Here is a 13,766-nt window from a genome sequence, read left to right as displayed (position 1 = left end):
CACAAAAACGTACAAATCACAGACAATTGGAATCAGCATTCCAACAACAATGATTCGGTTTTCAGGTGACGTGTCTGTATGAAAAAAAAGATACAAAAAGACTGTGAGGGGGTTGGCTACCTTTTTCAAACAGGTAACAATATCTGCATGTAATGTCTCTGTAGAAACACCACCGAAGTGCACTAACAATTAACATGGTATATCTTGTTTGTTGAATCTGTACAAAAATGTATATACCTGAAAATCAGTGACACTTAACCGCCAAGGAAAGAGTGGAATTTGTTCACTTTCATTCAAAGAAATCGCTTCTTTTCAGATTTTTTTGCACTTATTTGCATTCTTGCTGACTCACAGACAAGAAGACTGACTAGAAGGTGTAATGGTCCTCTGGTACACACGAAGCACAACACAAAGGGGAAATGGACGGAAAACACATCTGGAACGTTTTCATTTGTTTCGTCTGTAATAAAACCAATGTGAAAAAGTTATATGTTATGGTTTTATGGGGGGGGGGGGGTCATTTGGCCTAGTTTGATGTCAAATAAACAAGGTTCTAGTGTGTAAGTGAGCTGTGGAGGTGCAGGCGGGTTCGTTGTCCGTTTGAACAGAACAAAGGAAAATGTCCCGTTCTTTTGCAGAAAATGTACATTTGGTAGCGTGCTTCTGTGTTGCCACCTCTATGTCCTACAATGGGTGTGTGCGCATGTGTGTCTTCTTAGGCCTAAGGAACCTATTTCTGTAAAAGCAAAAAGAAAACATCATAAGAAAATTATTGTTCATGACAATGTATTATTCCAAAGTCTCAAGCAGGTCTAGAGGAACACGAAAATACATGTATTATTTAAAAATCTTTTTTTCCTAATAACAGCTATAGATCTGCTTCACGACAGCACTCTCCACACTCACTGCACATTACTGCATGAATGAACTGAGAGGAAATTACCGATGAAGGCACCAGGCCCTTGTGTAATAGTTGTTTGCAAGAATAGCAACGCAATTAGTGAAACTCTCATCTCGTGTATACCCTAGGCTACATTATTATGACTTTAATTCACTTTACAGGAATTGCATGACATCATAGGAAACAGAAAATACCCAACAGAATGATAAAGTTGCTGTAATGTGACCCGCAGACACACTCACACATCTCGGCAGGAATATTATTAGCTGCTGCCGATATATTTCAGAAGGGAAGGGGGGGTTAGTGGAATATAGTCAGGAGACTGTATCCCCTGCAACGTTATCAGTGTGTTCCTGATGAGACTGATGAAGTAACGTGACGCTAAACAGGCCCGGCGTGTTTGAAAGGAGGGGAAGAACTCTCCATGCTGTGATGATCTTCTCACCAGTAAAGAACCTTTTCAGGTGGGCTATTTATTTCCCCGACTTCTTGGGTTGTTTTTCTTCAAGGAAAGGTTGATTATAGGTGCATCGACGCGCTGTTCATGTTTTTTCTTTACACCAAAAAAACAGTCCCACAATAGGCAAACTGTAACTAATGAGGCGTGAGAACGAAAGTGTGGCTTAAAAAAACCAAAGGGAAAAGGGGGGACGGACAACAATAGACTTCCTGTGAAACCTGCTGACATCATCGTCTTTTGGGAAAATGTGATTGGTGAACTTGAGTCCTACCCACATGATGTCCAGCCTGACCAATGAAGAGTTCCTCGAAGACGTAGGAAATGAAGGCCTGATTTAACTCGTTGCACTGACCAGTGAAAGCCGGAGACAGAGACAAAGGCATGCGGTTTCCCAAAAAGATCTGTCTACTCCAGGATGTTCAGCCTGTACAGCATTAGGCCAAGGCTCAACTTATTAATGTTCGCACAAAGGCTGAATGGACAGCACAACTAACAGGATTTACTAATATCACTAATGTACTGGGCAACACGTGGCGGGCCGAGGGCTGTACGAGGATGCAGAGGTCGTAACCTCAACACTGTGTCTGGGATTTAAAGGGGTTTGAATAACTTGAGGAGGAGCTGAAATTCAAAAGTTACACGCGCACACATTACACATGGCCGACTTTGAATCCTGATTCAAAAATATGATGTAAGCATTAGACACCTAAACCGACCACGGAGGTTTAACGTCCTTTGGCAGGGGAAACAGACATCTTCTCCAAATCTATAGAAAGTCTTGTGACACGGTGTTTAGAGAGATCAGGGAGGCCTGAAGTCACCACCACTGTGGGAGACTGAGAGCACTCTGAAGTGGGCAACTGTGGGCCGACATGTGCACAGTTCCTGGAAAGCGATCAGCGCTGCTGACTAATAGCTGAATTCTTGCAGCGACCACATGCCTAGCTCTGCTCTCTGTGACAGAGCCCTCGGGTTAGAGGTGACTCAATGTGAAAGAAAAAACATCCGACTGCACTCAGTGAACCGCATTTCTCAAACGTCTTGCTCTCAATACTACATTATGTAGTATATAGACACACACACACACACACATATACAGTCAGATCAAAATGTGGTGACGAGATGCAGTGACACGATGGGGAGATCACTTCTAAGAACCGCGTGGAAACATTGCTCCTGTTGTTTCACGCTGGTTTCCGTCGTCCGTAGGAAATTCAACAAATCCAAAACCCGATGCATCACTAACCACATCAACAACCCCTCCGCCCCTTGTCTACATTAATGTGAAATCTCACAAAGAAAGGATCAGAACCTGCAACTACCAAATGGACGTTATACATCCTCTAATGTTTGATGCTTTTCAGGCGTTGGCGTGTGATGGGATTGCGTGGTGTAGTTTTTTGTCACGTTTCCCAGAATGAGTTGTAATAATAATCACGACCCACAGAAGGGAAGCCAACACCTGACGGTGTTCTGTGTAGGTGGGGATCGCGGTAGGCAAGACAAGGAGGAAATTAGATTTGTTCTTTCCAACGTAGAAAAAGTGAGCAGTGGCACAAACACAAGCCACGTGTCTTTTGGCATGCTGTGTGGATATTTAGCTGATGTTTAAAAAAAATAAATAATAATAATAATAAAAAGGGGGTATGCACAATCTGTTCACATTAAATAGATTTACAGCAAAGAAACGGTCAGTTATTTATTCGTTAAACTGGACAAATTAGGCTTAAATGTCTTTTATCTATGGTGGCCCGAGAGGAAAAGCAAGGTGAGGGATGAGGGACTCGACTGACATTTGAGCCAATCCAATCAACTTGATGTGGAGATCTAAGAGACTTCATCCTTTGGAGATTTGTAATAAAATTTCACGGCCATCCAGCCAATAATTATCAGAGTTTGAACTAAAGCGGTGAACTTACAGGCCCTAGAGCCACTTGCTTCTAAGTTGACACTACTACCTCAAACCAATTCATTGCAGAAAAAATAGAAAATATAGTATATCACCTGGGGAAGTTAAAAACTGGGCACTTGGAAGCTAAAACAGGAAACAACTGAACTCTGAAACTTTGTCTAGAAACAGGGGTACAAAAGGAAAAAGGCAAACCAGGTCACCCCCCCTCCCGCTCCTAAGATATCGTTAACTACTTCATTCATCTGGTAACCTCTAACCCTCATCCCCTAGCCCTCTCGTAGAGGATGTGCTGGCACAGGTCACTGAAACTAAGTTCACAACCCTGCATAGATAATGAGCACATCTTTTTTCCTGTCGACCATTTCCGCCCAGCTCTTCACAGTTACGCAAATGGCACAGTGAGCTCAGTGCAGAGGGGGAAGAGATGCTCATGAAATGTGCTGATGAGCACTGGAAACAGCAGCATGAGTCACGTCGCACCATATCCTGGAACATCGGCCACTTGCAGGCACACTGACAGAGTCATGTACTGTCAGGTAAATTCCAGTTCAAACTTTCTCTACTCTACTTTACTCCATTTTTTATTATAGCCCTTGACTTTTAGCTTTTAGTTTAACTTGTACATATCACTCTTTGTTTTATGACACAACCAACGCTATTTAGTGGTTAACTTGAAAATTCCCTATCAAAGACAATATTTTGAGTTTCAGTCCCTAAACTTTATATTAATTGAACAGTAAAACAAAAACTGAAACATGACAACAAAAAACATGAATTCAGAAAAAAATCTGTTAGTAAGACTTAGCTTTCTTGTATTATTATTTAAGATTTACCAATGTTAATCTGTTTTTGAAATACTGTAGACCTTTTAGACAAAAAAATAAAGATTTTGAACAGGAGAGTAGTCCAATTAAAAAAAAAACCTTTTATTTAGAAACATACATACTTTTAAAACACTTTCTTAGCAATTTCAAACTTCTCAATAAATTTTAAAAATATGCCGCTCCTGCCATTCAGCATGATCATAACGTCTCACCTTCCTAACCACTGAGTGAATCCCAAACTCGAAACTCTCCGTGACAGTTGCTCAAATGGAATCGGTGAATATGTTTTGAAGAAGGTTGTAGAAAACCAACAAACTTAAAAAAAAGAAGAAAAAAAAAGATTAGATGTTTCTTGTGTGAGATCTGATTTTTAAACTTCACAGAGTGAAGAGAAGCAAACACCGAACCACAAACTTGGCCGTGCTGCACTGACATAAGACATCTCTTGTCCTTTTTTTTTGATCCCATGCAACTACGTCTGGTGCTGTGAAAAGGATCTGCATAACAGACTGTGGCACAGACATTAAAGTGGCTGAATACCGCACAGTTATACTCCAGCAAATGAATAGGTTCTAATCCTTGAATTTGCATGCGGGTATAAGTAAAGATGTAGAATGTTTTAGCCAAAATAAAAACACGTATAAAGCAAAGCTCTACTAATCTGCAATCTGAGGGTTGTCCTGAGAAGTGCCAGATTAGAATTAGCCATGCTTTGCAAGAACTATTCAGCAGACATTCTAAAGAGTCACATGTGGGCCGACAGCACTCAGAAACATCTCCTTCAGTCTTCCATGTTTGCTTCTCTTATTGGCTTCTGATTTAGAAAGTTCAGAGAGTCCCCACTGTCCTGGCTGGGCGTGGACAGGTACTCTAACTCATAGCCTCCGCTGTTGTTGGCCGGACGGACTTCGCGTGACGTCTTTTTGTGTTCCAGGATCTGCTGCAGCTGATGGCTGGCATAATCCGGCTTGGTGGTGAGAGGTCCTGCTGGAACCTCTACACCCAGGATGTCAGTGACCATGTAGGGGCGGAGCCAGCCAACCAGAGGGGTGCTGCCGGGAGTGTAGTGGGTCTGCCGGTGGTAGAAGAGGAGACCGTCCACCTGTCGCCACAAATTCAGAATTACAACCAAAACCTGGTAAGAAGCTAATCAAATGTATTTCTGTTTGTCTTTCCTAAAAAGATGACTTTGTTCCCCTTAAAACACACATTCACAGCTACAGTAGCATCATAAGCATGTATCTGACTCAACAACAGAGTACGGTGTTTACAGAGAGTGGAGAAAGATCTAAAGATCAGATCTTACGCTGAAGCTGTACTCAGCCGCCAGGGCTTTCTGAATTGACTCTGCTGTGCAGTCTGCGCTTTGGAGGCTCACAAACCGGAACTGTGGGACCAAACAAAATGGGAGAACCACGTTGTTAGTTCGCAACTAACTAATTGACAATTTGTCTTGTCAAATGGGAGAAAATAGTCTCTTTTGGGCTGGGTGACACAAATACAATTTAGAGTTGGAACTCTCCAAGATTTGTGTGTAATAAGCCACAATGCTAAGCACAGAAAAGAGAGGAAGGAAAAAGGGGGCATGAAGTGAAAAGGCTCAATTCCTGTTTCAGGTACTCACGGGGTTGCGTTTGGCGATCTCTGAAAGGCCGTCCGTCTCCTGCACTTTGGACTGAAGCCAGTAGAAACGGAACTCGGTCTGTTGTTGAGGAAACACAGTAAACAATAAAACTCCCATTTCAAATCCCGGGCCAGAGAGATGGACATCGTGGTCAAAAGCACATCTGTGGCCCAGACTTTGCTACTTAAGCAATTAGACAAGCATTCCTGGATCGCTGGAGGATTAGAAGCCAGTCTTACCGAGCAGTCGTAGACCGGGTGGCCTCTCCAGCACATGACGTCTAAGATGTAGTACGTTCTGTCCACCTCACTGTAAATGCAGTCCAGGATGGTGTAGTCTGCATGGATTAAATACAAAAAACTATTTAAAGATATACAGAATTCAGAGGGGGTAATACAGCTCAATAAACTTTAAATATAATTATTATTAACTATTAGTGACTAAAAAAAGAAGTAGCGCAATAATTATAATAAATATTATATATAATAATATATATAAACAAATATTTTGGGGCTGTGCAAATCACTTGTAGCTCTCGGGCGATGTTTTGTAACAAAAATGAACAAGAAGAATTTCAGACACTGACAGCCAACCCCCAGCCAACAACCCCGAAGATGGTGCAACAATGAACAACCAGTTCTGCGAGACATTTTAGCCGCAAGGGCAAAAAAAGAGAATTTTGTTTGCAAGATAACATACAGCTACATTTTAAATGTTGACAATATCAACTGGAATTTAGTTAGTTAAGATCTCTGCTTTCACTGACTCTTTAATATTCAACTTCTCTCCTATTTACTATGAGTAAGTTTAAGATTGTAAAATAATCTCTTGCAGGGCTGGTGTCAAGCTTAAGTCAAGTTTATTTATATTGCACATTTCATATCATAAGCACAATCCCAATGTGCTTAATGTGCAGTAAGAAAATAAACGTATGACATGACGTAAAATGATATGAAAACGTGTAGCATGAAAATATGCAAATAAGATCAGGTCTGCCTGACTGCAGAGGAAAGTTAAAACTTTATGGATGTTTTAGCGGGAAACAAACACATTTCTTCCCGGTGCTGCAGACAGCCAGTGTGTTTGTGAGAGACGGAGCAAGAGATAAAAGAGAGCAGGCGACAGCAGCACAAAGTGCGCCGCACACAGCTCTACAATGAAGCAACGGTGTAAAACAATAAGTTACAGATATTTACATTGTGTAAAAATGTTTGGTGGGGTAAATATATATATATATATATATATATGTTATTTAGTGTATATTAAGTAGCCTATATGCTTCCGATGCTTTTTAATCTGTATTGTGTTGCACAGTGTTAATAATAGGTTGTAAAGTACCGTTTAGATGCATTTGTGAAGAAACCTTTTTGGGAACCTCTTTGTATATAGATCAAGCTAATTACTAGACAGTTACAATAATTACTGCCCAACAGACTTTATCAAACACAAAAACAATCTCCTGCATTATATACTGTGCACTTAAATGACCAATTAGAGGTCAGAAATAGAAGACATTGTCAAAATCTGTAAGACTGGAAATGTGTATAGCAAATTAATTTTTGTGCTTTAGCATGGACATTGTGTTTACTGCATCAAAACCAATAAACTTGGGCTAAAAAAAAAGGCTAATAACTAAAGTAGTTGACTGTGACGGTGAAACGAAAATCTCAATCTGCAAGAAGTATCCTTGTTGCTTTGTCCTGTTGTTGTGAGCTACACCGTCTGTAGTGGTTTACTTAACAAGGGTTTAAAAGTAAACTAACTTTATTTAAACAGGTTTTTGGTTTTCTTCCAGGTGAATATGTAGCTGCAGGGCTTCTTCTCTGACGATACAAACAACTGCTCTATATTTGCTGGGTCCAGTGAGAGTCGAGCACTGTTGACGGTGCATTCATATCCCGCTGCTGTCTCGCAGAAAGGTGACTCAAGTGTGCAAGACGAGAATTGTGCAGCACTTCCTTTCAAAGGACATTAAGACATTACTTTATGTAATGTCATTTTTCTTTTCTTTTTTGTCAACAAAAAGTTTTAAAACTACATTTCAGTCTCTTTTCGTCAACGGCAATGCATGTTGATATGTTCACAGTTATTGTTTAATGATGTAGGCGCCATCTCATCATTGCCTCAACTTTTCATGGGTAAAAAAAAAAAAGACAGATAATGGACAAAGCTTTCGTTAGCGAATTTAGCACTAAGAAGAATCTGCTGTTGGTCAAACAGTTTTGTGCAAATCGAAATTGTGGAGGCAGTGCATTTCAGTGACCACTGGTGTCCAGATATGACCAGCCCACCTACCTTTTCCCATGGCAGAGTTGTGTCGGTTCCCACCGGGCAGCAGGGAGGGGAAACGGTTCACACAGTAGCCGCTTTTAGTGTACGCCGCAGTGGAACCCTTCGTGGAAAAAAGTCAGCAACAGAGATGAGGGACAACAGCTACAATTTCAGTTTCACTGGGTTTGATGTGTTTCTGTTGTAAGTTAAGAAAAGAACAGTGAATCATTTAGTTTCTTCTATGGTTTTCTATTGGTCGGCCTTACGGTCTAGATCCATATATCTGGATGAAGGCATATGTGTAGGCGTAGCATCATAACACTGTGTGATCAGCTTTTAAAAGCTGTATACATTAACAATTGAGTTTAACCCAAAAATCTAATGCAAGGTCAGAGCACACATGGTCATGGGAGATTTCAGATACTGACATGACAAGGATTTGTATAAATATGTACAAAAAACAGGAAAAAAAATATTCTACAAAACATGTGGGAAAAAACCCTCATTTGTAACTATACATTTGTTAACCAAAACTGTAACGACGCGCTGGGCAGTGGACATCAATTTGTCATCGGTGAGGTCAAGGTCTGACATATTTACCAGGAAGTGGATGACTGTAGGTACACAGTCATCATGATAATAAAGATGGTTGCACCACAGGATGTGGAGTGTTAGTGACACTAGTACAACACAGGTTTGTGTCCCAATAGAAGAAAAGTGTAGGGCCCGTAGGATATGGCACAATTATTGTGCCACATTAGTGAGCTTGCAGTCAGACTCTTCTGAGCACACAGTGGGAGTCTCGAGCAGAAGATATTAATCTGACCAAAGAAAAAATTGTCCTGTGCGCGCTCAACTCTGCCTACACGCTCGCTCAATCTTTGATCTGTGTGCTCACAAGCACCCGCATGCTCGCGCACAGTGTCTCTGTGCTCTCGACATCTAGTGTGCGCTCGCAACTCTGCCTGGACGCTCGCTCGAGTTGGCACAGCCTCATAAACACAGCTCAGTTTTTTTAATTCATTAAAGGAAATGGTAATACGAACACAAAACTTTTTTATAAAACTTTATAATTATTAATAATTCAGCTTTTATAGCAAAGGTACTGTTTCCTTGTGGCCACACAATGTTATGTTTAGAGCCCGATGATGTTATCGGCCAACTAATACAAGCCTTTATATGTGCATTTATGTTTACATTTTAGGTAAAATAAATGTTTTTTTCTTAATTCAAATTCTATTTATTTGGTTGCATTTGTCATTTTTATTTGTTTGTGATAAAGTTAATTGTTAAACTAAAATATCAAGCCTCAATTACATTTCTTTGCCATAAAGGTTTGATAACAACATCTTAGAATCATATATACATATCGGCCAATGTATCGGGAATATTGTTCTCCCTAATATTGTCCAGGGTGTACCCTGCCTCTCACACAATGTCAGCTGGGATTGGATGGGTGGATGACATGATTCACTTATACTCAACGTTACCTTCTCTTATTGCAAGTTGAACGATGAGACACTGTGGCTCAATACACTGTGGGTTGTCTGTGTCTGGTACAACTTGCTTTTGATACTTGATACTCGTTTTTCCATTTCCTCAACACAACCCATTTTCGCGTTATATTCTTGTAGCAATGTAGCATTCTTAAGCTTTTGAAACTCTCATATGCCAGTAACTTTTTATGCAGCTGCACATTTTATTTCGATCAAACTGTTTCACATAGCGACTCAAACTGAAAACTGTGCGCATTTGATGATTCGTATGGTATTGATTTCACACCTTACACACATGAGGCATTGTCTTTACAGCATCATAATGAAATCACTTTAGGGTCACTGATTCTTCTGTCACAGATTCAGTTCCCCCACATTATTATCAATATTGTGTAAGGCTGCTCACAGAAGGTGGCTCAAGACCACTCGCCTCATTCTGCTAAATGCATGATTTCATTTACAAGCAATAGATGCAAAGTGAAGTATTCCTCTCAAAACACAGATTCAGTTTAGCTGTGACAGTGCATTCAAATCAGAAAATATCCTGTGATCTCTGTTTTTTACATTAATTAAATCTGGCAAACGGGTATGTCGTTCAACTGGGGCCAGCCGATGACACATTAAAATCCGTAGAGAATGGAAAGTAACTCCAAAGCCAATGAGAAGCAGCTCACAGAATCTCAGCTGTATTGGAAATGGCAGTTCTACTGAATATGCTGCCAATTGTCAGTGTAGTGCAGTAAAATTAACGAGCGTCATTGACAGGTTCCTACCTTGGAAGCAACGATCAGAGATCTTTTCCCCACAGGAGAGACCACCATCAACCAATCAGTGTCCAGTTCTGATGGTACGTCCACCAGCCACTCTGACAGCATGAGCTGAGGAGGAAGCGGGGGATGTGTTAACGGAGACAGCACTTCATTCTTATCAACATTTGTTTTAGAGAGTCCAAGATTTTTGCGACAATCTATCCGCATTCAACATGGGTGTGATTTATTACAAGGTAAAATGCGAGAGAGCATGGGTGTATTTCTACAAACTGATGTGCCCTCTGCTGGCCAAAATGAATAGTGCAACAAAAAGACACGTGAGTTATGTGTTGTCCCTCACACATGAGTAAAGGATAATATATCTGGGTCATGACATGTCAAGCACTGACCTGGTTGGCATAATGTCTTGGCAGCTTCCTCCTCTCAATCTCCATCCCCTCCTCCTCTGCGTTGCCATCTTGCTCCTGTTCACCCACCTCCTGTTTCTCCATGTCCTCCTCCCCGTCGCTGTCTGCCCCTGTCCAGTCCCCGTCGGCCAGACGCCGCGCATGGTTGACGTAGTTTAACCTTTTGCTGAGATTGCCAGAAAAAAAATGAAGCCTCATTCAGATGCTTTCGCTGTGGGGTTTGCTAATAAAGATCACCTGTGGAGTGTACAGTTAGGACGTGTACCTTTTCTGCAGCTCAAGGAAGCGCCTCCGTCGCTCGCTCTGCTCCAGGACACTGTACTTGCTCTTGTACTGGGCCAGCCGAGGGTGCGGGGCAGCTGTGCTGTTGGGCTCCTTGGACACAGCGAAGCTGGCCGAGAGGGCTTTGGTCAGGTCATCCATGGGGACTCTGCAAATCACAACAAAACAATAGAAAACAATTGTTGTGAAAAGTTATAAACATTTCCCCCTGCTCTCTGAGATTGACCAGCTCCTTCCCTGAGACAATATTGTATGGTAATGTGGTTGTTGATTTCATGAATTATCACTATATGAAAATGAAAATAGTGGCCTTATAAGTGCCACGGCTAATTCATAATCTTAAGGAGCAGCATGAAGATTTGATTTTGTTTGCTATACACTTATTAGAGCCCGACCGATATATCGGTTGGCCGATGATATGGGCTGATATTAGCCTTCCACAGACATATCGGTATCGGTCGATATTTTAAGAGCCCGACCAATATTATTCGCCAACTGATTTGAGCCTTTAAATGTGCATTTATGTTTACATTTGAGGTCAAATAAATGTTTGTTATAAGTTCTATGTATTTGGTTGTATTTGTATTCCCAATTTATAGTTATTTATGATAAAGTTCATGGTTGAACTAAAATATCGAACCTCAATTACATTACTTTGTCATAAAGGTTTGATAACGACATCCTAGGAATCTCTGACAGATTTAAAAAAATATATATATATATCGGCCGATGTACATGTATCGGGATTCTTGTACTCCCAAATATCGATATCGGCATAGGCCCCAAAAATCCATATCGGTCAAAAATCCATATCTAACACCTCAAGTCAAGAGAATGTTATTTTTCATAACCTTAGTGATGCATACATTATTTTGTGAGTTTGAGGCAAAACTGTTCTTAATCATTCACTGCAGATCTGATCGGTGGTCTGGCAATTCATTGGGATACGACCTGCATGATGACACACATGTTTATGCTGCGGTGTGAGTGCACGTCAAGTCAAAAGAGATAAGCAATGGAATGTTCAATAGTTTGGAGAGAGTAGTAGACAGTTAACCCTTCGTCTCTTTGCCAAGTTCATGAAATAAAGTGTAACAGCGCGTAAACACTGAAAGAAATCCTCTTGCTTTGTGTCTGTAATTCGTCATTCACTGTCAACAGGCTTATTTGACTCGTGTTCCTGTCTGCAGCCAAGAACAGTGGTTCCCAAACATGAACCTCAGACACCTCAGAAGAGGGGATTTCACTGAGATATAGATCAATGCGCGCGCGCGCGCGCACACACACACAGTTCATTAGGTAAACCAAGCTGCAACTCATGTTGTCAGTTTTGAAGAGAATGGCCATTTTGACCCTCGTCTATTCAAATGCACAATGCGACCTTCATGAAAGTTGGATTTATTGCTGCTCCAGTTTTAGCTGGGTGCTGTTCAATAACCTTGTTGTCCAATGAACTCTCTTTTATTTCCATAGAACAATATAACTACAGGACGACAGCAACACGCGGCCGGACGACAACACATCTTCTGAAAACTGTTGGTGTAGAGCTTCTTTTAGCGAGATTAGAAATGGTTTGATTTTAAACAAAAATCACAAAGTAGCCCATCACGGTTTATGTTAGCACCTAGCTCCATGCTAAAGCTGCTAGCATATACTGTCGGCCGACCGCACGTGAACAACACCGAGTCGATATAACGCTGCCGGGTTCATTTTCTACCAGCTACACGTGCTCGTCGGGCCCCAAACCGTAACACTGAACAGTTTGTTTGTTCGGACAATGACGAACAGCTCGGTGTTTCGCTCAGATACCTTGGACATGCAGGAGGAGGCGGCGGCTGCGGCTGCTGCTGCTGCTGCTGCTTCTCGCGCTGCTGCCGCCGCTGCTGTTCAAACGTCACGCCGACGTCATCGATACCACCAGTGGAGACATTTAGTTGGCCGACCAACAGCAGCAAACTAGCCCGGAGTTTCACTGAGCAAAGTTATGCACAAGAAGAGAAAACTACTGAATACACAGAATATTTCTCTGAATACTGTTACACCCATATAGGTATAATGGTATGTTAATAAAAGCATATTTGCAGTAGCGTAAAATGCATTCAGATCACTAGATAAGTACCAATGTATAATCAACAAAATTTACTTGAATTATCAAAACTAAAAGTATTTAATATGCAGACTACTACATTATTGGATCCTCGTCATTAGTATTTATATCCTTTACTTAAGTAAAAGTAGCAAGACCACAGTGTAAAAATACCCGTTTACAAATATGGTCTGCATTCAGAGCAATACAAATACAAAAATGAGTTATATTGTGTTTGTCTACACTGTTGGGTACTGTGGATGCAAATAGTTGGTTTGAAAAGTAACTGGAACTGATGGAAAACAATTGAGTGGAGTAAAAACTGCAGTCTGTCATTGAGAAGTCGAAGAAAAAAGTAGCACAAAAGTGAAAATACTCAAATGAGGTAGTCTGTCTGTATCCATTGTACTATGTACTGTACTGGAATGAAACATTGTTGGTCTGTTTTTGTCTTATCGTCCTATAGACTCACTCAGAATGGTATTAGTATGAAATGATGCTGCTGTTTACAAACAAAAAATTCCATGCTGGATTTGATCATCCACCTTAAGGAATATCTATGAAGCATGTGAACCTTTACTGAGGCAGTGTAGTGTGTTAATGAAGCGACTTTTAATACTTTAATGTATCATTACGATGATAATAGTAGCTGCTATTATTATTATTATTATTGCCATTATTATTCTCTCTCTCGATCTACTCGAGTGACCATCGGACGTTGTTGGACGCTCTC

General features: G+C 40.9%; 1 protein-coding gene across 1 annotated transcript; it reads right to left on the bottom strand.

Annotated features, from left to right (window-relative positions):
• Positions 1 to 4,178: 4,178 nt before the first annotated feature.
• On the bottom strand, positions 4,179 to 12,914 carry snupn (snurportin 1). The gene is made up of 9 exons (XM_035642301.2): positions 12,757 to 12,914; positions 10,931 to 11,095; positions 10,648 to 10,831; positions 10,262 to 10,366; positions 8,017 to 8,113; positions 5,961 to 6,058; positions 5,722 to 5,799; positions 5,404 to 5,484; positions 4,179 to 5,199 (listed from the first exon to the last, which is right to left on the bottom strand). The coding sequence occupies exons 2-9, from the start codon at positions 11,086 to 11,088 to the stop codon at positions 4,879 to 4,881; spliced, it is 1,122 nt and encodes a 373-aa protein (XP_035498194.1). The 5' UTR covers positions 11,089 to 11,095; positions 12,757 to 12,914; the 3' UTR covers positions 4,179 to 4,878.
• Positions 12,915 to 13,766: the final 852 nt, after the last annotated feature.

The sequence above is a fragment of the Scophthalmus maximus genome, chromosome 7, assembly GCF_022379125.1.
Source record: "Scophthalmus maximus strain ysfricsl-2021 chromosome 7, ASM2237912v1, whole genome shotgun sequence".
Classification (NCBI taxonomy): Eukaryota; Metazoa; Chordata; class Actinopteri; order Pleuronectiformes; family Scophthalmidae; genus Scophthalmus; species Scophthalmus maximus.
The sequence above is the reverse complement of the archived record's forward strand: the minus strand, read 5'-3'. Positions and strand labels throughout refer to the sequence as shown.